The sequence below is a fragment of the Nannobrachium achirus genome, assembly GCF_963921795.1.
Source record: "Nannobrachium achirus genome assembly, chromosome: 10".
Classification (NCBI taxonomy): domain Eukaryota; kingdom Metazoa; phylum Chordata; class Actinopteri; order Myctophiformes; family Myctophidae; genus Nannobrachium; species Nannobrachium achirus.
The window spans coordinates 35,088,015-35,115,805 of record NC_137819.1 but is presented as its reverse complement, the minus strand read 5'-3'; the positions used below and the strand labels follow the sequence as shown (position 1 = coordinate 35,115,805).

Sequence of the window (27,791 nt, the reverse complement as noted above, 5' to 3'; positions counted from 1 at the left end):
ATCCGGTCTCACCTACAAAAAAAAAGAATAATAATAAAAATAACGAAATAAAAATGAATAAAAATGCACTCATACTGTTAGGTGCATTGAGCAAAAATAAATAATATAATTAATTAAATAAATGAATGGAGTTACTAGGGCCCAAGGTGGAGGGGCCTTAATTATTTTATACTTTAGCTGGGCCTATTGAAAAATAGCAGATATACAAGCTCACACGTGGCAACGAGTGCCGCGCTGCAAGCTTGTAGATCTGCTATTTTGAGAAGTGAACATGTGTGCAAATCTTCCAATATATGTATTTTTTAAGCGAACATTTGTAACTCAAATGTTGCTTCTGGGGGGGTATTGTGAGCTTTTTAAGAAAGAAAGTCAGACAAGTGTAGCCTAGTCCTATATTTTGCATTTTCTTATCTGTTCCTCTTGGCTGTTTTATTTGGCCTGGTTAAAATAATTAGACCAAGGTGAAGGCAGAGCCAGCTGGTGAACAGATGAACAGAACATAGATGATTGTCAGTTGTGGAAAAAGTATTCAAATTTTGTAAAAGATTCAATAATGCAATATAGAAATGTTACAAGTAAAAGTCTGGAATTCAAAATGTAGTTGTAGTTGTACTTGAGTAAAAGTACAAAAGTATTGGCATCCAAATGTACTTAAAGCACCAAAAGAAAAGGTAGGCTACAAATACAAAATGTTTGAAAGTAGCAGATCTACAAGCTCACAACATGTTGCATCTTGACACGTTGCGAGCTTGTAGATCAGCTATTTTCAAACAGCCTACATGGGTACATAGGTATAAAAATAGGGCTAAAGTGGTTTATGTTTTATAATTAGAATTTACATCTGCAAATTTAAGTCACTATACATTTGCAAATAAATGTAGCCTAGTGGAAAAAGTAGGCACCCCATTTGATGAAAACATTATGATGTCATTCTTTAGTTCTGGATTTATGCTGAATTGTGCTGTAAATTTTATAATTTGTGCTGGTATGATTTTTGAGATATTTTTTTACACACCATCACTGCATTAGCCTCGTAGGCTACTGATGTTCTACACCGCCCCCTGTAGGGCACATCACTGTGCTGCTGCAGCTGTGTTCTGCTCGCTCATAATAACCACCTACCGTATAGACTTATATCAAAAAACATAATTGATGATTTCGGTACAAATTACATCACATCCAGCACTGAAAAAATGAGACAATTTAATTTGTGCAACTAAGGCTCAGCAAACCTATAACATAAAATGCCAACTTCACGGAGGTGTATTTGGATCTGAGATGTAGACCTAATGCAGAAGTAAAATGAAGGCTGGATATACTTCAGTATACAAATACCTCACAACTGTAGGCTATTTAAGTAGTAGCTTATTTGAGTAAATGTAGCCTACTAGTTACTTTACACCACTGAGTGACGAGTGTAGGCTAGCTACACCATAAACAGTTATGATAGCCTACTCAGTGACCTTTTGAGATAGGCCTACATATTGGAGATAAAAGCAAGTTGGTTTTCAACGTGCTACAGTGATGGCAAATGTAGGCTATACACGGAGCTATAGCTTATTCTGAACATAGTCTATGATCCCATAAACATCCCATATTCACAGAATTTGGTCAATTAATTCACAATTTGATTAATTTGATCCATTCTTCATATTTGACTCGATGTTAAAAGACGATAGGGCCTATTTTTGAGTTTTACTCACCCGGTCACTACTGCAGAGTTTAGCAGATGCAGTTCTCCAGAGTATTCAAGTCCTGTAGCCCCAACTCACCGTTTCCAAGCAACAGAACAAAACTATCAACCCAAGCTTAATAATTAAAATGCTAGAGAGGCCCGGTATAGCCTACCTTAAAACGCTGATATTAACTATATAAAAACACTTATTCATCCTGATAACGCCATGAACACAATATAAATGTGTAACAAATATTTATTGAACGATGCTGCTGATATGAAATATCTCTAACAACATGTCCATCCATAACTTTTTTTTTCAATTCCCTGAAAGATTAAATATTAAAATATTAAAAACACTCACACAGGTTTCATACATAGAGTATTTAATCAAAACAATTAAATATGACAACCAAATAAAAAGGCTCAACTGGGACCAGGATCAGATAAGAGTTAAGACAAATAAGATCTTGACATACATACAATTATATATAAAAGTGACACAATTTCATAATCAGGCAAAACATAAGAGCACATTAATATACTGTGTAACCAAAGCATTGTTTTCATTACTTTTTGAATATGATATGCAGCCAACCACAGAGGTGTAGGGTTTGAAGATCTATTTTTGTGAGGAATCCCTTGCATGGGACACGGGCACTCATGGGGGAGAGACACAACTCGACTACTGAATCATGTCATAATGCTGTCATACAAATGAACTTCAAATTCAAAAGGCCTCTTTAAACTTCTTTGAAAACACTATGGAGGATAACCCCCAATTGCCACACACTCACAATGAGGTCCAGGTGTGCAGCAGGTAAAAGAGTTTAGCTCATGCACAGCAATATGGGCTAGTTTTTCCTCCTACTGTACTTTGCTCTGTAAACTTCCTTTGGGGAGGAGAGGAGGGGGCATGCATACATTCTGAGAAGGCTGGAGGTTTCAAACATGAGAAGGATGCACACATGTACTACATCCCACTGTTATTTAGACAGTTGACTCTAAAAGACAAAAGGGCTGTCAGATCATATTATAGACTCAAAGAAGCAATGTAAGCCCATGTGATGCAACAGCTGACTGCACAGAAATCTTACAGTATACTGTCACTTTGTTATTGCTGCCCACTCAAGACGAACACATCAAACATCGCTTCTCGAGTCTACATCAGGGGGGTAAAAAGAAAATACACTTAGCGCTTTATAGAGGGGGAAATAACATCTAAAAAAAAGAATGCTCCAAATATATTTAATTAGTCGTTACCTATGGGCCTTCATTTTATAATTTGTCCCCATTTTTTTAAATGCTAATTGGTGGGTTGTGCTTTGAGTGCCCGTCCACTTAAAGGAGTAGTTCACCCTCTAATTGACTTTTTTTCTATTGATTACTCACGCCATGGAGACAATTTTTTTTTAGTTTTAGTCGCATTCCTGAGACAATAATTTCATTGCAATAAATGTATTCCAGATGGGTCCCCATCTGGAATCAATGGGGGTAAATTTACAATAATATTTTTTTTGTCTTATGAATGCGAAGGATACAAAGAAATATTATTCATGTCTCCTCGGCGTGAGTAATCAATAGAAAAAAGTCAATTAGAGGGTGAACTACTCCTTTAACCATTCCCCACAGGCCTTTTGGTCCTGTCAGCTCCAACTGATCAGTTCTGCATATTTTTGTGTTCTTGGCATGTCAGAGGTATAACACACACGTACAAGCAGTACACACACACGCACACACCTTACAGTATTGTCGTGTGTATGTGTATATGTGTGTACACACATACATACACACGTAGACATGGGCGATTCACCCTAAATGTTTTGAATGTTAAGATTTCTTCTTTGATTTATACGTTTTCAGCACCATGAGGAAAGGCACAGTCTAGAAAGTACGACTCTGTCCAAGGATGAACTTTCAACCCTCCTCCCAGGAATACCACAAAGCAAAAAGCAGGCATAAAGTTTGACGTGTACTGTACAGTATTATATAGACATTGCAAACATATATTACGCCCCATAATAGGGTCAATCAGATTTATATTCTCTTCCCCGACAAGTTTTTCAAGAGATGATAAAGCACAATTAATATTCATAGTAAGAGGGAGGTCTTCACAGGTCCTTAGGTTAGAGAATAAAACGCAGTAAGTAGCAGAGGAGGGGTGGAAGTTCATCGGTTCATTAAATGATAACATAACCTTCTCTAAAAAAAAAAGCACAATCTCACACAGAAGGTCAATGCAGCAACATGTCAGTTTCTGCTTCCACATAAGACAAGTAAACCTATTGCATTATCAAGTTTGGATAATAATTAGTGACTAGTACTACATTATTAATGTCATATTTCATTACAGCCATCATGGTTCCATATCTCATATAGGATTTTATGTTAGCAAAAATAAGTGGTGTGCATTCCGTTATCTTTTTTTTATATAAATATATCTCCATTCAGAATTTATAAATGCTTTTGAACGGTGTGAGGAAAAGGCATCTGATGTCCAGCACTGTAAGAGGAGGCAAGGCCATTATTCTCAGCCTCATTTTCTACCACCTAGGCTATGGAGGTCAATTCCGTGGCAACATACTGTAAGTGGAGAATATTCCCATAAGGCTGTATAATTCAACATTATCCGTATGAGTGGGGTAGATGGCCAACTCTAGTGCACACCTGCCCGCACTGTTAACCACTTTCAACCTGGTGTCCCTATTTTGGGCATGTCATTATATGCGACAACTTTCAAAAATGTCCAGAATTAGCGAAAGGGCAACTGGATAAAAAAAGGCCTGCAGCCATAATTTGCTTATTTTCAAGTCAAAACTAAATGCTGGTAATGTCTTGACATCAAGAAATGGTTTAGCTTCAAATTCTGTCTCTCAAACTCAAAGACACACACACACACACGCACGCACGTACGTAACGGGAACAAACAGTAAAAGGTATTTTTGTGTTTAAAATCCTATCACTTACACTGCGTCAAAGTATACACACATCCCATAGTCTTAAGGAGAGTTTGCCGTTTTAATTCTAATCACCATTTAAATGTTTCCGTGACACAGAAGGTCCATTCGCCTAGACATAATGTACACCTCAGCATCTGTGTTCTTAAATGCATGCATTCTGTTTAAGTGCAGTTAACCGTCAAATCCATAGTCTTTCTTTGCATGAATATATAACCTACATATATGATGCAATATTAAATAAATGCTTTGTACGAACATCCTTAACCTTTAGTTATAGCAGCTAGTTTGGTTCTGATAACACATGGCTAGTATAGAGCCCATTGTTACACTGCACCTCCTGCTTACACTACAAGGCTGCTAGAGGAGGGAGTAATCTAGGCAATTCCTCCACCAGGCACACTGGTTTGGTCCAAGTGGAACGTTAACGAAACCTAACATTCTTTTTTGTATATATTTTGTATACTGTATGCACTGCAAGGCCATGAGAGACAATGCCCCATAGGGCTGGGTAAGCAATAGTACAACACTGGCTTTTTGATATTGGCGATTTCAAGAGGTATCAAAAAGGTATCAATGAACTTCAAAATGTTGGATTCTTCAATCAGAGTTCTATTTCAATGTACACATCTATCTGTATTTTAAAGTTCTTATTTATAGAGAATATGATGTAAACATGTAACACAGACGATGACTATTGCATGATCAAATATACCTTCAACATGGCCAACAATACCCAGCCCTAATGCCCTCTGATAACAAATGCAACAAAACTAGTTGATAAAAGTCTGAAGTAATTAACTTCAACAGTGCAAACAGTCGAGTGCTACCAGATCCTAGTCTATCTGGTCATTCACATTTGTAACCACATGAGGTCAGTGGATCAATGTTGACACACTGCTTTATTCAGTATGCTTCAAAGTGATTCTGAGAACGTTTGACTCAACGCATTAACGGTGGCACCCAAACCAAGAACAGACATCTTTCTAAAGCCTCCATATACTCATAAATTAGGCTTAAACTTTCACTTTACAGAATAGGTTCTCTCTAACCAAATCAGGCACTTTGTGTTTGCTCAACATCTTTCCAATAGCAGACACTGCAGTGCACTCTTAAAAAGGATGGATAATGTATATCTTGATTTGGGATTTCACATATTTATTTTTCAGTACAACATCTGATAATAATGGTTTGTTTCTATAACCACTTTCAACCTGGCATCCCCCCCAAATAAACTAAAAACTAAAAGCCAATCTACAAGCTCACAATGTGCATGAGATTGTGGTAATTTTGGCCACGTGACACCATCATATATGACGGAGTATAAAACAGGGCTTAACTGGTTAAGTATCATCAGAATGCGTTGTACTGAAGGTTTACAAAAAGTATGCATTGCCCAAAACGAAACACACAGACCCTGTGTGTGTAAAAATAACACACACACACACACACACACCTTTTTGCGAATGCACTACAAATCTATACACCAAATTCGCAGCACCACTCGTACTCATTAGAATGTCAAATACTGTACATTCTGCAATTCCGATTAATTGTCACTTGCCCCAAGTCAATCACACACAAACCCCCAACAGGATGTGAACCGTCCTAGCAAATACCAGCCCAAAACATCCACCACTAAACGAGCCCTGTCTGTATCAACACCTTATTGCACTGAAAGAGTTCATGACAATGCTATTGGTCAGTTCCTTATGGAGAAACTGAAAAAATAAAACCCGTCGTCAATGTTTAATAAATGATAGATTATTGGTAACTGTGCACTGTGCTCTATTGCTGAAAATGAATGTCATAAAAAAAAAAGTCTCATAAATAGCAGGAGGAATAAAACACACAGGGAAAGTCTCTGATATAAAACTCTGTACCAAGCTAACTCTTCTTTAAGTGAGAGTTCTAAAAAGGTCTGTTGCGTGGCTGAGGGTTAGTATTCTAACAGTCTGCTACAGTATATGATTTCTTGCCTTTTCACTAAGGCATCAAACGTTACACAATCCATAAAAACAATGGCTGTATGTGGCTCTATGTGTAAAAAAAAGAAAACGAACATCATCTGCATTTCATTCATCGTTTGTATCGGTAGATATAACTGTAATGAACCATTAGCTTAAAGGGAGAGTAAACCAGCCTATTGTTTGAGGGAAAAATAGGGCTAAACAACTATGATTTCTGAGAGTTTCTCAACCTAGGCATCACCGCGGCCACCTCGCTTTTCACTGGGCAGACAAGCACACACATACTGTACTCAAACAAATGCAACGTCATACAACGGTACACCAGCAAGTCACCCTACACAATGGAGCCAGAGCCTCAATGGGTCTGTTTGGTTCCACATTATGCTGCAAAAATAATTCACCTTTTATCTCTTGCTACCTTTCTATACCCAACTTTCTGAGGACCCCCCCAAACCCAACAAAACAAAACTGAGCTGGATGAATTCCATTCTAAACAGACCAGATGGGGAGAGATGGAGACAATTGGCTGGTTTCATATTGCATACGTTTCTAAACCTCTCCTCCTCCTCGTCTCTGGCTTGTGAACGTCCTTTAGGGAAGGCCTGGCATCCTCACGTTTCATTGGCCAACGTTGCCTCAGCACCAGGAGCTTCTGGGTGCTGAACCAACAGAACACTGAAAGTGACTGACTGGCTGGCTGGCTGGCTGGGATGCGTCTCAGGAGGGGTCCGAGGGCAGGAGCAGGAGCATTCAGGCGAAGTACATGGTCCTCAGTGTGTCATGGTGAATCTGAACAGCCTTGGCAAGAGTCTGGGGGTCCCTGCCGTTACTCTGCGCAGACACATGGCTGCCCTCCGCACTGTGGCAGAAAGAGAGAGGCACAGAGAGAGAGAGAGAGAGAGAGGCAAAGAGAGAGAGATGGATAACAAAAACAAACAAAAAAGAATCAAGGTTCTATTGTGCTGCCATTTTGTTTTCCTCCAATCTTTTTTCCTTTTTCTCCCAATGTACTAGTTCTACTGGCTTCTTCTAAGAAGCCAACTGCTTCTTTTCATCTGACAGCGAGCAGTTTCACTGGGAGGGAGCAACTCGTGCTGAGGACCAGTGGTGGCAAAAGTACTCAAATGTTTTAATGAAGTAAAAGTATCAATACTGCAATGTAGAAATACTCTGTTACAAGTAGCAGATCTACAAGCTCACAATGTGTCGCGTTGTCAGCTTGTAGATCGGCCATTTTCAAACCTGTAGGAGTCGCTAATGCAGTGACAGAGATTACCGTCCCCAGTGCCCAGCTTTCCATCCAAGGCTAATTGTGTTTACTGGAACACAGCACACAGTGTTTACTGGAACACAGGTGGATTGGAACCCATACTCTCCGTCGTGAGGGGCTCGGAAATGTACCTCTTTACCACCGAGTGCCGAGCACCCCTGTGTTCTACGGTGCTGCCATTTCAGTTGTTAACTTGCTAAATAAACTTTTTTTCCCCCACCTGTCATGCTCTTTGTCAACCAAGTGGTAGCGGGCACGGAAGGCCACCAGGTGGGCATAGTAGGCGGGCGCAGGGATGGAGACCGAGCGCGTGCAGCGGACATAAGTGTGACACAGCTGGTAGGTGAGGAGCTGGAACTCATCAGCTGTGAACAGGTTATCATCCCACAGGACATGGTAGTGAGACGGCCGGCTCGTACCCTGAGGACAAAGGAGATAGAGACACAGAGAAGACAAAGAGAGACAGTACAGTGAGAGAGGATAGAGAAAGAACAAGAGAGAGGACAGTAGTGTAACTATTTTGTTCACGGCAACGCTCATGAACGACCCATCACTAGAGGACAGAGCGTGAGAGAGTAAGGGATCATGCAATCCCAATGGTGACAGCTGTGTTGTTTAACCCGGTGAAGTAATGGTGGATTTGGCCACGCCTCAAAATACCCATATGTGTGTCTCAGAGAATTGTCCCCGAATTGTATCTTCCAGCCGGTGATCAGTGAGAAGATATGCATGCATACATGCACAGAAACATACCTGTATTCCAGCGTGACTGCAGAGGTAAAAGTCAAACTCGTAGGGATGGGTAATGTCGGTGTCCACAGTGGTGCCAGCAGGAATGTTTCCACTTCGTCCAACCTGATAAAAGCAGACATTTAAAAAGGGGCAATAGCCGGCTTATTGTGTCTAAAAAGACATATTTAGCCACTTGTACACATGCCCCCACCCACTGAAATATAAATACAATAATCGCTAAAACAATAGAAAGCAGTAAAGTAAAACATTTTAACACTCATCTTTTCTTTTCTCTAATTACAATCTAAAATATGAACTTGTTGTAAAAAAACAAAGTTGTCCTTTAATATTTTCTAGTCTATGGACTACAAATGGTAACTAACTCCCTGTACTACTCACCCGCTCATTGCGATCTGCACAGAAGAGGCGTGTGTGGTGGCGTTTCTGTACTACTATGTAGGTAATCCCGGGCTGATACTCCTTCTCCAGCATGATACAAGCCTCCCGGATGGCCAGCAGCTCATAATACAGCACCTGCATAGAGAAATACATACAGTATACTCACAATTGCGGATAAACAAGACTGCCAAACATCACTCAAAACACACAGACAGAGAGTAGGCAGAGCTGTGAGAGGCTGGCTATGCGAGACTACCTCTACAGTGTTCAGGTGACATTGAAAACAAATATTGTGCAGTACACACACTACACACAAACAATTAAGAACATTTGTTCGTTTTACTGACTGAATCTCCAAATAACCAGAACATTACTTAAATTGACTGTCCCCAAGACATAAAAGAAGTCAGTCCTACTGCCCCCAAGAAGAATATGTAGGGTGCATTTACGGTTCAATATTAGTAATATTCCTAATTCCTTATGAGATTCCCTATTTCCAAGGTGTTTCGCACAGGTGGGTGTGGTTTTGAGATTAGGTTTATCTCTTGTGCATTAGGGTTAGGCATAGTGTTTGGTAGGTTAGGGTTAAGGTTATGGCATATAGCAAGGCAAACAAAAAGAAAAGAAAAAAAGTATTTAGCCTGATATCTATTTGAGTCAACTTGAAAGATTCTCAGTGAAAAAATAATAATAAAAAGCATTAAGTACATGTCTGAACTGGCCCTCTGAAACTCCATCCCTGTAGAAGATGATTCTGGTGGGCTTGTAGCGGGTGGACTTGTAGAACTGGATGAGCAGCTCTCTGACCATGGAGGCCAGGTCCTGGATCACCTCCTGTCTGGGCCTCTGGACCCGCACTGTGGCACAGTACCTGCTGGGATGGGCGTCCATGCTGCCCACCACCTGACACACAAACACAGGGAGAGAGAGAGAGAAAATTAGACAGAACAGACATGCATGCATGCATGCATACGATAATCAATGTTGATCTATGACAGGATTTGAAGCAGAGGGAAATACTGTAGGATCAAACTTAATGTTGTGGGCGGCAAAGAATAAGGACAGAAATGTTTTATATAAATCAAGATTACCGGTATTATTAATATTTGTCTCTCAAAGTAACTTATTCGGTTTAATCAAAATAGATAAAATGCCTGATAGATGATGCTCTGCAACTTATTGGGGGGAGGGCCTTTGGGGTCACTGCACACAAAAATTAACAAAAAGAACAATGGTTTACTAAAAACGGATTCAACAAGACGTTTATATACTATGTGATATAATGTGATGCTATGACTGAGGTGGTCGTGTGTACTGAGGGACAGCGAGTCAACGATATGTGGTTGACAGAAGTCTCACCGCTGCAATAGAAGGCTTCTTGCCATCTCCAGCCGGGGGGTGAGTAACATCTGCACCAAGGAAGATGACTGGCTGCTGGAACACAGCGGGACTGGATGGTGGGTGGGAAGGAGAAAATATTAGCCTATGATGTTGGCTGATGTCAAAGGTAAAATTAATTTAAAGCACATTGTAAAGCTAAAAGCCAAAAACACTTAAAGTTACACTATGTCATTTTGTTTTGAACCAATCTGTATGGTAGAGCATGTTAATAGAATATAACGTCACTGTTGGGCAGAAACCTCCAAGTTTCAAATTTGTTGTGTTTTTTTCTTTTCTTTTTTTTTTTGTAAAGAAAAGCCCTGCTTCATCATACAAGACTGTTGCACAAAACAAGTGAAAATAGCAGATCTACAAGGCATGGTGTGATTGTAGATCGGCTACTTTCTCCGTTTTAAATCGTTTTTAAAATGATAAACACAAAACTAACAGTTTTGGACATACAGGGTTTCCACCCGACAACGACGTAACGCAAAAACTCTCCAACGTTACCGTTGGTGTGGCACCAGGATGTTGTTGATGCCCCCCAGTTTGACGTTGATCTTGAGGCAGAGGTTGGAGAGTGTCTGAGGAGACGTCTTCACCACATTCTTCACCTGGACACACTGGGTGGCCATGCCCAACAGGGTGTCTCCCACCCTCTTCACCTCCGCTGGAGAACACAGTGCACAGTTCATACAGACTGTCTGGACAATAGACGCACAGAGACTCATCTACAGTAGCTGTACAGTGCATGCTGAGTGACTGCCCATGATTATTCAGTCACTACAGTCTTTTATGGATAACGTCTTTCATTGTTGATACATTAATATTAACTGTTAACTTTATAGTGTGTACATTATCCACTGTTGTAGGCTGGCTGATTATTCATATATTGAGTCTCATATCCACTGGTTGATAGTCTGCACATATCCATTGAAAGGCGATAGATGTAGGTTCATGCATACATTTACTGTTCAGAGATTGTTTAAATCTCATTGTGTGTTTCATGCTTACTGCCGTTTTGCTGCCAAGTAATTTCTTTGTATATTTAGGTTATGCGTCATATCTGCCATGTATAACTTCAAAGACTAAAAGCCAAACAGAATTGTAATTGTCAACAACAAAAACACAATTAAATCGTTAACCACAATTGTTTGAGTGACAATTAATCGTTATGTAAAATGTCATAATTGTGACAGCCCTACCATAGACAGGGGTTTTCCCGGGCAGGATGACTATGATGAGCTGAAGTCCAGCATATGTGTTCTTCAGGTGTCTGAACATGGGCTCTACGCTGTCTGCGCCCTGGGCGTATTTACAGAAACACGGCTGGCCCTGGATGGGCATCCCAGCATCCTTAGAGATCTTTCGCAGCTGATCAGTGAAGCCCCTTGGGAGAGATATGGGTGAGAGTAAGACAAGACACGGTACAACAAAAACAAAGCAGTGCCAGTGTTTAAAGTCGAGTGGAAATTGGTCAGTCTGTTGATTCAACTACCTACTGTGCAATACCTCACAACAACCTCCGTTTTCGAATTATTTAGAGGCGATAACAGAGCTACAGATACATTTTACAGTATAAATTTACCATTTACCATTTCTAGGTGAAAATCGTATAATCTTAATCTTATAAGTATCACATCGACACGTTGTGAGCCTGTATTGTGCATATTTTTTATTCGAAAAATGTAGAAATATATATATTTTTTAAATAGGGCACAAGTGATTCAAGTGAACTCACTTGAGTATCTCTTCACGGCACTGCCTCTGTGTGGCGAAGCAGGCGATTGCCCACATCTTGATCTCTACACCGGTGTGGAACTGCTTTCCTCTCATGTCCCACACTCCGTGACTGGGTGTGGCCACGGTGCGGTTCTGCAACGACAGTTCAGGGTTGATCTGCTGGGGCTGGTGGTCACACAGACACACATACATACACATACATACATACAGTACATACGTACGCACAGTACGGCACATACATGGACACATGGACAGTTGATTGGGTTCAAAAGATAGAGGGCAGTGCTAATCAAAGCAGGTATGGGCTGAAGATTAAGTATTTTTCAGATTAACAGCTGGTGTATTAACTGGTGTTTTAGCAAGCTGATGAAGCAACTAATAAATAAAGCATAATGTTGCTCTGAAATTGAAAAGTAATAAGTTGGAGTGAAGGAGATAGTAAACAGTAGAGAAACATCCAAGTTGTCTGGATTATGAAACAACACTCAAAAGGATCTTTTAAATTAGAATAAAATGTCCAAAGGACTCAAGACAGCATGCATGTAAACAACACAGAATGTTGTATTAACCAAAAACACATTCTTAACAAACTAACGAAAAGGAGACTAAGAAACATAATGTGGTGTAGAGCTGAGGCAAAGCAAAAGTGAGGAAATGTTTTTTTTTAACAATGTATACAGAAGATTCAGGGTTTCCTTCAGCAGGCAAATGCAGTTCTGGCAGAGATCTGGTAAAAAGTTCCAGAGACCTGCATTTACCCCTTAAAGCCATGCTAATAACCTCAAATGAGACTTCAAAACAACATGATGGAGGTTACTTATTGTGTATAAAAGTAGCCAGCACTGGCACATGCCATGTAAATAATGTTATACTTCTTTCTTTCCAACTCAAGCCCTAGATAGAAGGCACATAAGCCTCCTGTGACTCATCTTAATACATAATATAATTGGAGGGAAACCCTGCTAATAGCAAAACATAAACAGAGGCACGTCAAAAGACACATGCATATGATATGAAGCGTGATTTAAAGGGGAAGGTACCATGAAATGTTCAGAGCTTGCCCTGCCGCCATATTGCAGATTGGGAGCGGGCAGGACTCGGCCTGTAACCTGAGCCATCTCGTCCCGCACGCGAAACTGGAACTCTTGGACGAAGGGGTCAGCCTCATAGTTTGCGCTCCGGACCTAGTGGCAAGATGACCAAAGGTCAGGGTGAGTAAAAGGATGGATGGGAGACAAAGATAAATACAAAAAAAAAAAGATAAAAGTATAAACCCAACATTAAAGATAAAAAATACATTAAAAAAGCATATTCATGCTTTGTTTGCATACAAAACACACATACAAAATGTTCGCCTAAAGGGACGCCAGGCTGAATGTGATAAAAATATTTTATAGAATAATAAAATGCCTAAATGTGATCTTGAAGAAACATGAACGCTTCTAAAGTGCAGAGACATTAGTCATTAACACTTCCGCTGCTAAAAAAATCCAGGAACGTGATAAGACCCTCGGTGCGGCGCCAAGACCCCATTATAAACATTGTAAACAGGCACTGCTGCGGCCGCTGGCGAGCGAAAACACCACATATCCCATGATGCAACTCGGCCGCCAGCATCATAGGCTCCTACAGTATTCATTGCTGATGCAAAGAAAAGGCCTTATCTCGGAATCTACTTCTAAAAACGCAGAGAACGCAGAGAAATGTTTTTTTTTTTCTTTCTTTTTTTACTGCAACACTGGCCCGTGACGATCACGGTTAGGATTTTTCATTTCCGTGTGAAAATAAACATACTCGGCCGACAGATCTGTGAATTTCCACAACATGGATACGATCGTGGCTTCTGGGGCTCTTCAAAATAAATCACAAGTGAATGGCGGCACTCTATAGCCAAATAATTACCAACATAATGGCATCCCAAGTGTTAAAACAGAGAGGATGATCTGATTGGAAAAGCATTGCATGTGGATGTTCTTCCAGTCCACCAGGTGGTGTGCAGTACTCACCAGCCTGCTGATCTCTTCCTGTCTGTCTGGGGCAGAGCGAGCTGTGGCTTTGATCATTGTGGACGTCTGGTTATCCGTTAGCTTCTTAATGCAGCGCTGTCCAGCAACAATGTTGCACACCTGGAGCATCAGAGGAACGTGGGTTTACATAAGAGGATCAGGAATCGTCATCAATATGCACTTGCTGTATTCATAAATAAGCAGGATAAGCAACACAGAATGGAGTCGGTTTTACTTTCATAGTGCTTGCCGGGCAGAGAGCTACTGTAAGTTGACATTTTTAACAGCCAAAATTGTTGCCTTTAATCCACAACGGTGGCATTTACATTCATGTTACTAATCACCTGAGTGCACAATCTCTGTAGTCTTGTAACTATAGATAGGTATACCACAACGCCAAGTATTAGAAAAGAAGATTTGGAAACATGATCATCATCTATCATAACACTGTTCATTCATTGACTGTCAAAACAGTCAATACATCAAAAAGGTCTGTGGGGACTTGTTTCCATTGTGGTCTTATGTATTCAATTCATCAACATAGCATAACAAAATTAATAAAACAAAAATACATGTCAACAAATGTTGATGACAGATGTAGATAATATAATATATATAATAACAATAATCGTATCGGGGAGATTTAAATTCATTGTGAAATTATCCTTTGTCATGCACTGTGGTCAATTCACCTTTTATTTGCCAAGCTGCATATCATGTACCACTTAAACTCTCTCTATAATTGGTAAAACGGACCTGGAAATAACATACTTAATAGTTGATACAGTCTTTTTTCACTCTCTACCAAATCTCTTTGCCAAAAAAAATAGCAGATCTACAAGTTCCCAACGCGTTGCGGCGCGTTGTAAGCTTGAAGATTGTTTCATGTCACGATTATTGTGTACAATAAGCGTGACATGAAATGTTCCTATTGTAGATGTTGCTGTTCTAAAGCTCTTACCTCCAGGGGCAGGTATGTGTGTTTCTGCTCCTGGCCCACCTGTAGACACGGGAGGTGGGGGTACTTCAGCTGGAGATTGTATTTCTCCCTGAAGTACTGGGCTACTGTACGCTCCACTGTCTGACCATTCTCAAGTTGCAACGGAAATCTGGATGGTTCAAAGAAATTAGAACAACTGTTGAGTCTGTTGCCTTGAGAGAACTAATAAGCAAAATTACCAGTGAAAGCAGGGCCACAGTGCAGATAAACGTTTTGTTAATGAATACATTTCATAATGACAATTGCTACAATGGTCTTTTCTCTCACTGTGCCACAGGACAACTCTAAAACAATGTATGCGCGTGTGCGTGTGTGTGTGTGTGTGTGTGTGTGTGTGTGTGTGTGTGTATGTATTATTATTATTATAATAGAGTGACTAGTAACTTTTATAATTTAGTAACTAGTAAAGTAACTAGTTACTTTTGAGAGCAAGTAACTAGTAACTATAACTAGTTACTTTTTAAAACTTGCCCAACACTGCCAACAACAAACAACGTATAGAGTAGAGACACATACGTTTGGTGACTGGCAGGGCGTCGTGTCACATTGCACACCCTGTATTTCCTACGCATGGTTCCACAGTGGGTCACCTCCACCTTCAGACCTGAGGAGGCACCAGTGAGAGCAGTTATGACAGTGTGACAAGATTAAAATATTCATCCATTACCCTATAACGCAGACCTAATGTTATTATTGCATTAAGGCTATACCTAGTATGTGCATTAATGCAAATGAAAGTCAAAGTTCAGAGGCATTACATTGCCTTTTGTTAAGCTACATATTTGTTTTAATTTCTTAATATTATAACAAATGAATATGTCTTTAGTTTTGCAAAACCTAACTTGAAGAAAAATGACATTGAAACTACAATAGTTTTTTTTTTTTACAATTGTACTGCCTTGAGTAAAACTTAAACACAATGTGAAAACAGTGACACAGAGAGCCTGTTGTTGACATTCCTGTCTCTCACAGACAGAGATTGTTGCATACCTTTGATCTCTTTGGTGAACTTGACCCTGTGAGAGTCTGTGAGGGGGCGGGGCTGTTCATCAATGTTGTGAATATCAAGGACCTCACACATGAACTGAATGACTGGCTGGGCTTTGTAAAAAGCTGTGGCTGAAACTGAACACAAGAGAGGCCCAAATGTTACATTGTCCCATTAAAACTAAAAACATGCCATTGGAAATTGCAAGTGTATTTCTGTATTTGTCAGTCCTAGTCCCTATTTGAGCGGCGCAAACCATTCCGCCCTTGTCCCTTTTATGCCCATATATGGAGATCCTTGATGTCATCCATATTAAGCTCATATCTTGGAATGCCCATATATGAACATACTGTGTCAGTCTCATGCGGTCTATGATGTCAGACATCAGTCATCTCCATAATTGGGAAAAGTAATTTTTTTAATTAAAGTCAATGGAGAAATGTACATTGAAATGTGTCATTTGCGTTTGCAACATGTCTGAGCTGTCTGTCTGTTTGTCTTGTCTTTGTCATAAAATGTGAAAATCAATAAAAATATTATTGGGAAAAAAATCAATGGAGAAAATGTATTCACAAATAAATGTATATAAATTAAACTATGCAACATATCTCTTAGCAAAATGCAAGGAATTGATTCCAGATGAAGCCGGTCAATTTGACATGTGACCCAAGTGGGTGACACCAAAACTGTGGGAGGAGTAGCGCTGCAAATAACGTTTATCTAGGAAGGAAGGATGCATGGATGGATGGAATAGTAGGACAAATAGTCTGGTAACCAGAATAGAAGGATGCATCAAGTTTTATCGTTTTTTCACGCTAACCATCGATGTTGAGCATCATCTTCCACATGGCGGGCCGTACTGACTGATGGAATCCAAACCAGACCTCCCTTCCCCCGCCCAGCGGGTGGTCATAGCCCTCTGGGGATGAGAAGAAAGAGCGTCCCACTGGGGTGTACCTGGGAGGGAAGAGACGGTGGTCTGGGTTACATTATGTATGACACATTTAGCCCCCCCAACACCTGCTGTGATCTGGTGTAGTGTCGTCGACACTGCCAGGGTTAGGAGTTCAATTCCCATGTAGCTCAATGGTTAGGAACAGATGGTGGCTGGGTCATGTACATTTAGCCTTATCACAACATTTAATACCTGATGTGATCTCCCAGGTGTGGTTCAGTGGGTAGAGCACAGAGATAACACTGTGACAGGGTGTTCCAATATCCCTGGCTGGCACTGCCACCATTAACCACTTAAGCCCCATTTCATAGTAGTAGTGAAAATGGCAGATCTACGAGCTCACAATGCCATTTTTTTTACCTGATGTTTTCATGGGGATACTAATTTAATTGCTTAGCACACTAGAGAGAGACTGCACCTTTCAACAAAACACAGCATGATAAACATCTATGCGATCATTATTTTAACTGTGGTGGAAAATGGCACAATTTGGTAGTGAATGTTGAAAACGAGAACTTGGAGTTTCACAGATATATATATATGTTTAAGATATTTTGGGGGGCTTTTATGCCTTTATTTATAGCGTACAGCATAGATTGACAGGAAACAGGAGAGAGAGTGATGGGGAGAGACATGCAGTAAAGATCGCCGCGGACAGGATTCAAACCCGCGATGCTCTGTCAGGTTACTTTGAGCCTATGTGCTGCCAGGCCAGCAGTCCAGGCAGAGTTTTACAGATATTTGATGGGACTCAAGACATCTAAGGACCTTCCAGGAAGAGTGCTCATGTGCGCCTTGTGGTGACACGCTTCCTAGTTTCTTCTTTTTTCGCACTGATTTTTGACACTGCACTATTAGGTTGTTAGTGTTGGTAGTTTCTGAGTATTTTTGCTTTGTTTAACAATGACAGTGAGATACTTGTTTGCACTAACTAGCATTGACTGCTATGGTCTCTTTTGCAAGACACTTTATGTATATATACTTATATATTATTCGCCCCCTCTATTGATGCACCTTCTCTTTATTGGTACTGTACTGCTCTTGTCTTTGTTTTTGTTTTTTTCCCTCTTATCTATCTTTTCTTACGTCTCCGTAACTTTGTAAATAACTGTATACTGCTGTGATACTTCTGGACAACTGAATTTCCCCCTTGGGATAATAAAGGTATCTATCTATCTATCTATCCCGCTTCAAATGGGGACAATCCCAGCCAACCGCACACAGTTAGGCATTTGGTTCCCCACTTAAAAGCATCCATCCACCAAATGGCTTCTGTAATGTTATGGGCGAGTACAGTCTGGTACGTAAATGCTGAATAATAAAATAACGGAGCAAGACAGACATCTTCTACCATCCTATCCTTGGTTCACGTTTCACAGCCAGACAGCTAATCAGCAAGAGTTACCGTGCTCATGTTTAATTCAGTACAACATTGATCGTAAATCTTCTCCAGTCCAGTCAACTATTAGAGATTGAGAAAGATAAGGGGATAAAAGATATGCAGCTACCATCTGGTTGTATGCAAGATAAAGTCAACCAGCCAGCAAAGTTACTACTTTCTTTTTTCCTGTTAACATTACAAAGTTACCAATTCTTTGCATTAAACATATTGGTGAAAACAGGAAAGACAGGCAATTATGCACAAGCTCACATGAACTAAAAATAATCGCTTTCTGTGTGGATGTACTCATAACATAACGGTTTAACACATTCCCCGCCATTTTAACATACCTTCGTACTCTACGGTGCCTCTGGTCTCCATAGACTTCCATGTAATTCATAGTGCACGGATCATGCACACCCATGCCTAGATAATGCACCACGTGTGTCCACATTGCTCACAGCTTTCAAACAAAAAAATCCGAATGGAAATCCGTTCAGGCATTCATGAGATAGAAGCCATTATGTTTTCCTAAAATGTAAACAAAGATGGCTGCCATGTTTGATAGATGGAGTTGCTATGGGGGTTAAACATGCAATTTCGCGATTTCTATCATGCCTACTACATTTTTTGGGGTCAGAAAAAAAATTTGAAAAAAAAAATTTTTTGATTTTTTTTTTTTTTTTTTTTCAAAATGGCGGAAATTCTCAGGACTATCGGGCCTGGCAGGGAAAGACATTGAAATAATCTCGGGACTATCGGGCCTGGCATGCAATGAGTTAAATTAATAGAAATGAATGTAATCACACAAAATAAATGCTCCCGGTATGTATGTAAGCACCTTTAAAGTAGTTATGAGTGGGGGATAGATAGATAGATAGATAGATACCTTTATTATCCCAAGGGGGAAAATGTGTTGCCCAGAGGCAGCACAGCAGTATAAGGTTATTTACAAAGTTACAGAGAAGTATGAAAAAGATAAAAAGAAAAAACAAGAACAGAGTACAGAGTACAGTAAGTACAGTGAGAGCAAGGTACAACAGGAAAGGGAACGAATAATATATATACATAAAGTGTCTTAAAGCACGACTATCAAAAAATAATACAGTGCCCAAATCAAAGTGACCATACAGTCAATGCTAGTTAGTGCAACAAGTATCTCTACATCAAGTCAAACACAAGCAGAAATACTAAAAGAAAATTACTAACACAACCTAATAGTGCAGTGTCCAAAGGTCAGAGCGATAAAAACAACTAGCAAAAAAGAATAAAAATAAACAAGAAAGGGTGATGCGGCAAGACGCACAAAAACACACCCTCCCTGGAAGGTCCTTAGAGGTCAAAGAAAAAGGTCCCTTCTCAAAGTGGGGTCCACGGAACCCCAGTGGTCATTGGGGAGGTTCCAGGGGCTGCCCAGCTAAATTGTTTACATAGCAGCATTGTGATCATTGTAACCACTTTAACCTCTTATACTTTAGTTATTCAAAAATAGCAGATATGCCACGATATGAGCTGGTACATCTGCTATGTTTCAAAAATCTTGAACATTAGTGAAAATCTTTGAGTTATTTTGTTTTTAAAGCAACATTTTTTAACAAAAATATTTGCTTCTGGGGTCCCTGGCACAACACACTTGAAATGAAAAGGTTTGAGAACTCAAAGGGACCCAAAAAAGAAATTAGACGTTTGCCCGGGACCAAACTAGTGAAAACAGCAGATCTACAAGCTCAAAACACGTAATTTCGTGCCGTGTTATGAGCTTGTAGATAGTCTATTGTTAATACTTATTAGACCTTAGACATTTGTTAGATTTTTCTTTCATTCATTAATGAAATTACTTCATTGCATTTTTTCCATTCATGAAAATCTTTTGAAACAATAAAAGTAGGAAATCAAAAATTAAAGGAACCCATATAAATGTGTCCACGACCCACAAATGGGAACCAGTGCTGTAGTAGAGTACGAGAGTTTATGAAGAGGAAACAACTCACTTCATGGAGGGCAGGTGTCGGAGGACGACGTCCACAGCGTGAACAGGGTTGGTGCTGAGGGGCTTCTCCAGGTCTACGGACTCAGGGATTCCCGTTCGGCCCGTCAGGACCTCGTGCAGCATGTGCCAGCTGACCAGTGACACAAACTTGATGGAGACTTTGAAGGGCCTGTCCTTGCCCCCCTCGCCAGGCAGGGTGACATCCAGATCCACCTGGAGGTTTTATGGAGTTTTATGGAGGTTAGTGTGTGTGTGTGTGTGTGTGTGTGTGTGTGTGTGTGTGTGTGTGTGTGTGTGTGTGTGTGTGTGTGTGTGTGTGCATGCGTATCTTCCTTCCTAAATAATGCTTCATGTGTAACCACTGCTTTGTTTGCTGTTGAGCGCAGTGCTCGATTCTTGTCATGCTTAGGGATGGGACGATATGAAAATGTCATGTCACGATTATTGTGACCAAAGAAATTGCGGTTTACGATATCATCGTGATAATCAAAATACCCCCAACATCCATTTGCCAAAAAATAGCAGATCTACAAGCTCGCGATCAGCTATTGTTTGGCAAAGAGATTTGGTATAGACTGGTAAAAGACTGTATCAAGTACGTTATTTCCAGGTATGTTTGACCAATTATAGAGGGTTTAAATGGTATAGGATATGCAGTTTGGCAAATAAAAGGTGAATTGATCCCAGTGCATGACAGGGGATAATTCCACAATAAATTCAAATCTCCACGATACGATTATTGTGAGTTATTTTTATCACGATAAACGATAACGATTACGGTCCCATCCCTAGTCATGATGCCTTTAGTATTAAACTGATATCCTTACCCCGGCACTAGCAACAGGCAGCGGATTAGCAGTATAAAGGCTCCTCTTGCCATCATAGACTGGTCTACGGTCCCCAAAGATGGTCACCTTGAAGTGCTGCACCATGGAATCCACCACCTCCCTAGTGAGGACAAGGAAAAGAAAAGAGGAAAAGTTGATGTTTCTAAATCAAAACACCATAAAGGCTGGATTCATACGAAATAAGAAGCACGTGGAGACACCTGACTTGTTGCTAGCTAGCGTTGTAAGAGTGTAAGAGAAACGTTAGATAGCTAGAGGTTGATTTCCCAAGTCATGGATTAAGAGTAGTAGTTCTCCTGAAAACATATTATGAAAGATCATAAGATTTGACCACGCATGCGTATGTAAATAACAAACAATAATATTATGTATTTTGTGGTAGATTTGGTCAGTGGTTTGGGTTAAAGCTATTGGTAAAATAAAAATGTACCTTATTCACATACGTACAATGGCCATTTTGCTCTTATTTCATATTACCTCCCTCTAAAATATGAAAATGAATACAATAACCCGCTGTTTGGACAGAGAAAAGGTATTAGGCCAGGATTTGGAACCACTCAGCTCAGATGACTATAACCAACACCCTCAGCCTGTCTAGTGCAATGGTTCTCAACCTTTTCAGGCCGCGACCCCCAAAATAATCATAATTATTTGAACTGGGGACCCCCCATTCTACGAGCACTTAGTTGAGGCATTACATTTTGTATAAAATGCTTGGTGTTGTGAGCATGTAGATCGGCTATTTTCACAATTTCTGCCTCTAATATTTGACAATTTGGCCAATTTGTCATTTTAGAGATATTAAAAAGTCCTTACATTGTCACTTTACAAATATGCAGATACCCTCTATACTATATGTTGTTTTGTTTAGTGTTGAGTGAGAAAACAATGTAGCACATTAAATTAATCATCTGGGGACCCTCCAAAATAATTTGGGGACCCCCCGACCACAGGTTGAGAATCACAGAGAGTCTGCTCTGCACTGGTACCTGTTGACACGGCGCGGACATTTCTCAGGCTTGATGTCCACCTCATACAGGTAGACGTCAATCTTTGGGATGTCCACCTGGAAGCAGTTGGCCAGCAGCTTGATGGGCTTCCCCACAGTTCCATAGCCAGGTCTCCGTGGCAACGCGAATGAGAAGAGGGCTGGGGCCCCATCGGCTCCTGTATGAAACATGGGTTAAAGAAAATAAATTAATACATTAAAAACAAATGTATATATCAGGGGTCTTCAACGTTTTCAGGCCAAGGACCCCTTAGTTGAGAGAGAGATGAAGCAGGGACCCCCACAACCTTTTCATTGATTCCATATGGTTTCATCATTTGACAGCGCAATCATCAGTGTATTTTGGATTCATGTCAATTTGTGTTTTCAGGTATTTAACCCACTGAACAGTCGATACTTAATAAACTTGACCTTTCACGCTGTACTTAATCTGCTCTTTTTTCCCCTCTACACCAAAGCTCTTTGCCGAAAATAGCTGATCTACAAGCTCACAACCAAAGCTCTTTGCCGAAAATAGCTGATCTACAAGCTCACAACCTCACAACGCCTCACGCTGCGAGGCGCTTCCCTTATTGGCCAACCCAACCATTCAGCTTTAATGATTGGCTGAGCTTTGTGTCTGCCGCATAGGCCAATATAAGTGGCAGTGTGTGCAATGTAACAAATAACTAGACGAGCACTGGCCTACTCAGGGGCCACGCACGATGCAAGTTAGAACGATGAAATTCGGGAATACACACCTCACCTTTTGAGGGTCAGTAATCCAACTTGATGAGCATCCTTACTCCAGTGACCAGTCTGTGATCATTCACACAGCGGAGGGTGCATGTCTTAACACAATGGCCGCCTCTGATGATCTACGTCAAATCCAACGCTCAATGCAACATTGATGAATGTCAATTTGGTGTTCACTTTTCAGTGATTATGCTAGAGGGGCGCCCGCTGGACTACTGGTCCAGGCGCATACCACATACTAGGCCATGATGCCTGATGGCGTCGCCGGTTCGATTCCCGATCTAGATGACATTTTCAGCATGTCACTCCCCATCTCTCTCCCCATTTCCTGTCAGTCTACTGTACTATCATCAATAAAGGCATAAAAGCCCAAAAACAAATCTTTAAAGAAAAAGCTATTCAACGGACCATAACTAAAGAACAGATGATAGGGGATACTATTTTTCTTTTCTGGGTGAAAGAAAAGACGACCGTCCGCCCCTCCAGGTATCTTTTGTTTACATCCTGGTCACATGGTGCGTTCCGTGGGAGAGGTGGATGAATTCATTCATTAATACCTGGCAGTCGATGGGTTAAGTTCCACATTTCAAACCAGGCCAGAATTTTTAGAGGAAAACAAAAGCAGTTTGGGGAGGAAGGAAGTGGCTGATAAGAAAGAAAGTTCAAAGGAGGAGAGTGGGGGCAGCTACAGTCAAAGCTATTTAACTTTGTTTCACATTTGATTGAAGAAAAGAAAAGTGACGAAACTGGAAGAAAGAGACAAACGCTTTTTTCCACATTAATGTGCAATCACATTTTGGCGTCAGGTCTAGATTATTCCTTACCAGGCCAGCACATCCATTGTGAGACACAAGGAGAAGTGGGTGTGTGTCGCAGACTCGCACCACACCACCAATTTTCTACCAATTTCCATAAACGCCTAAACTGTAAACGTCTCTGACAAACAGTGACATCACTCAACCACAGGCTTCCCACAGTTAGTCAGAATATCCACCACACAATACAGTAGTTCCAGTACATGACACATGGTGACATAAAGTAGATTGTCACTCTTGTGTGATGCATACACTCCTACTGAGCTTATGGCAGTGGGAACGGTATCAAGGGCTGACCCTATACTGCAAGAAGCAGGAGTTACTACTCAGTGACATTGTACTTTTGGCTGCTGCGTCCCCCTCGTGGCACTTTTGCTCCCAAAGTGTCGTTGCCGTGCCAATGGTTCCCATGTGGCTGCTGATTCACCATGGCAACTAAAGGCATGCTGACAAGAAGGGGGAAAACAGGTGCATCCAGATTTGCTTTGCTTAGCTTTGGATGCCTGAGAAAATAATCTAAAATGCAGAAGACAAAAAAAGACAAAAAGACAAACTAGTATGCGAACATGCAACAAAACAGCAATACTTCTACAAAGAAACATCTGAGCGGAATAGAGTGGGCATAAGTGGAAGATTGGATGTCCATAATCTTGCACTGCCTGTCATAATGTCTGACACCCACACACACCTTAAAATTACACCCAAGTGCTCTTGTAGAATAGAGCACCAACAAGTCAATTTTAGTCTCCGTTTTAGCGGGAAAAGAGGTTGTGCCATCCAATCATAGAATGGCTAATAATGTAAAAAGCACACAAACAATAGAAGCGTATCCATGTTTGTTGTCTGCATATGGCTGAAACAGTCAACTCTGTTAGCTGCCACACATCTATGACGCCTCACATGTTAAGCTTAGTTGCCTTTGGGTTCAAGTAAATTGACTAAACGATCCAACATGCTAAATTGATTTTTTTTTTTTACACACGGAAACCACATGAACTGAAAACACTTCATTAGTTAGTAGTGTAACCATGACAGCAGCTGGTATGCTATGAAAGGCATCCCTTCCAAATGCAGCAACACACGCACACGCACACAAAATGTAAAGCCTGACTGACTGTCCACAACCACACGAAGCTGGACTTCAGCACAGCAGAGCCTTTTCAGGCACCACACCTGACAGGATCGACACCTGCTTCTGACAGCCGCCAACTAATGACCGTTGGCGAGTGAGACCGGTTGGAAACTGGAGCACACTCAGACACACAGGGCGCACAAGTGACCGGCAAAAACCACAGAGAGGATCAGTCAATATGAACCCCCATATTGACTTACTGGACAGTGGACACAGGGGAGGGGAGTAGAGTAATTAAAGATGTTTGGGCTGTAACGTTACTGGATATATAAATATATCAGAGGTCTTCTCCCTCTTTCACACCATATTATAGACTTGTGTGAGCATTACACCGATACTACACTGTATCACACTTCAGGGTACACTCAATCCTCAGCTTTCAACAGGGTCTTGTACATTTGTTAACGACTGGGGGTTAAGCAAGTGCACTCCCATTTGGTACACACACTCTGAGGGGCAAAACAACAGAACCGACTGAGGTTCTTCATTCTCTCACCTGATGTTCCGATTTCCATTCATGAGGTCTGTGTCGGGACACCCCGGCTCTCAGTGAAGATCAGATCTCTGGACGAGTTTGACTTTTCTTTGCCACCTGTCAACTTAGTCAACCTCAACTCCCCCGCTTGTTGAGGACCCGGCGGGCCGCTTGGGGGGTCCTCCACTTATCCCGGAGGTCCTTCTTTTCCCTTTGCCCCCGCAACTGACAGCAGAAAGTTGGAACACAGATCACACCCCTCTTCTGTTCGCCGAAGCTCGATCGTCCGTTTCTGCTGAAAGACAGACGATGGCATAATGTGCAATTTGTTCGGGACACATTGACAACTGAGAAGACAAGAGTTTTTGGTGCATTTTATTAGTGGTTAGCAGACGGTGTTAGCTTAGCCGACAACTAGCGACCTACAAAACATCCAGACCAACATGGATGTGTACCTGCTGCTCCTGGGTCCAGTGGATCCGTCCTCTCCACACCGGGACAACTACTTGTTTTCTCGGTAAAGAGGGGCTTCGATCCTTCGGGGCGTCCTCCTCGCGGTGTGTCGGAGATAAACGTACCGGTGTGAAAGCTGCACTACTGTCCGCCCTCCAGTCTCCCTCCTCCGCCGAGGGAAATCCGTCAGGAAATACCAAGCGCACCAAACAACGTCACTTCCCATCACTCGTGTCAGTTTATTTATATATGTATTTATTTTATTTTAAGAAAATCTTTCGTGTTACCCCCCTGGGACCCGAGCTTTCTCCTAGCAATTTGGAATTAGTAGGACATAATAACAACTACAAAAATTGTCTTTGCATTGCACAGGAAGTAGTTTTTGCAACAACAACAAAACTATGTCCTCATATGGGGACAGTCAGTTCATCTTTTTATAAATATTCTTTGCAATTTGGGATCAGAAGGTCCCCCTTACTCTAAAAACTAAATTTCAGCTTTCTAAGATAAGTGCCTAGTTTAGCCATAAATCATAACTCTTGTAGAGTGATTTTATTTTGGGACGTTAAAACGTCCCAAAATAAAAGTACTCTACAAGAGTTATGATTTATGGCTATGCCTAGTTCATTCAAAAATCTATGTCCTCATACCGGTATGTGGACAATGTGTCTGTTACAGCATTACAAAAACGTGCAAATAACATTTCTTTCTTCAAGTCCTAAAACAATTCATACCAGAAATGACCACAGCCTGCTACTGCCACTGGAAGCTGACCTGTAGCCTATAACCACAGTTTACTACTGTTGACCACTGGGAGCTGACCAGTACAACCACAGTCTACTAATGTTATTCACTGGGAGCTGACAGACGTGACAGTACAACCAGTCTACTAATGTTAACCAGATGACCAGTACATGTGCCACATCGACTAAACCACTGGGTGGGAGCTGACCAGTTACAACCACAGTCTACTAATGTTAACCACTGGGAGCTGACCAGTACCACAGTCTACTGTTGCCTACTGGGAGCTGACCAGTACAACCAGTCTTCTACTGGAAGCTGACCAGTACAACCAGTCTTCTACTGGAAGCTGACCAGTACAACCACAGTCTATACTACTGTTGGTCACTGCAGCTGTATTCTAGCCTACTGATGTACTGGGAGCTGACCTGTATACTGCTGGTCACTGGAAGCTGACCAACTACAACCACCCTCTTCTAGGCTGTTGTACTGGGGTCTGACCTTTACAACCACAGTCTACTACTGTTGTATAGCTGACCTACAATCAGTCTACTACTGTTGGTCACTGGGAGCTGACCATTAGACTACAACCACTGTCTTCAATCAATCAACCATGGATTTGTCACATACTGTATAACAAAAAGTATTTTCTAAAATGCGGTGAAATATAGTACAACCACAGTCTACTACTGTTACTGGGATCTGACCAGTACAACCAGTCTTCTACCATTGGTCACTGGGAGCTGATCAGTACAACCACAGTCTAGACTAGAGTCTACTACTGTTGGTCACTGGGAGCTGACAACCACTGTCTTCATTTATATATTCATATTTAATTTGTTTAATCTGTGAAGTCTATGATGTCTGACTTCGTAGGCCTACTCTTTTTTGTAAAGACGTATTTATAATTTTCTATAGGTCTACACAATATATATATGTATTTATATATATATATATATATATATATATATATATATATATATATATATATATATATATATATATAATTATTATTATCACATATCACAATTTATGATCTTGCTGATTTCTAGAAAGGGGGGGAGGGGGCTATATACAATGTGACAAACTTGGCATATAGACCTGGATGTACTTACACACTCCAGCCTACAGATGTCT

General features: G+C 40.9%; 1 protein-coding gene across 4 annotated transcripts; it reads right to left on the bottom strand.

Moving 5' to 3' along the window:
* Positions 1-2,106: 2,106 nt before the first annotated feature.
* ago3b (argonaute RISC catalytic component 3b) lies at positions 2,107-26,072 on the bottom strand. Of its 4 annotated transcripts, none has more exons than XM_080734348.1 (20): positions 25,916-26,072; positions 25,482-25,755; positions 22,284-22,461; positions 21,274-21,394; positions 20,448-20,659; positions 16,941-17,077; positions 16,123-16,257; positions 15,649-15,736; positions 15,094-15,241; positions 14,133-14,252; positions 13,167-13,310; positions 12,125-12,291; positions 11,589-11,773; positions 10,894-11,053; positions 10,363-10,453; positions 9,712-9,906; positions 9,004-9,138; positions 8,626-8,727; positions 8,093-8,292; positions 2,107-7,461 (listed from the first exon to the last, which is right to left on the bottom strand). In XM_080734348.1, the coding sequence occupies exons 2-20, from the start codon at positions 25,498-25,500 to the stop codon at positions 7,353-7,355; spliced, it is 2,646 nt and encodes an 881-aa protein (XP_080590474.1). In that variant the 5' UTR covers positions 25,501-25,755; positions 25,916-26,072; the 3' UTR covers positions 2,107-7,352. The 4 variants fall into 4 exon arrangements, with proteins under 4 accessions (XP_080590474.1, XP_080590476.1, XP_080590477.1 ...); XM_080734350.1 differs by having other exon boundaries at positions 12,125-12,282; XM_080734351.1 differs by having other exon boundaries at positions 12,125-12,258.
* Between the last annotated feature and the right edge of the window lie 1,719 nt (positions 26,073-27,791).

What these genes read in the sequence shown, in the direction of transcription:
- ago3b (XM_080734348.1), bottom strand. An exon ending in AGAAGCCTTCTATTGCAGCG is followed by an intron (nt 9,907 to 10,362) that starts GTGAGACTTCTG and finishes TTTGTGTGTCAG; the next exon opens with GTGGTGGGCAGCATGGACGC. An exon ending in GCAGTCACGCTGGAATACAG is followed by an intron (nt 8,293 to 8,625) that starts GTATGTTTCTGT and finishes CTTTGTCCTCAG; the next exon opens with GGTACGAGCCGGCCGTCTCA.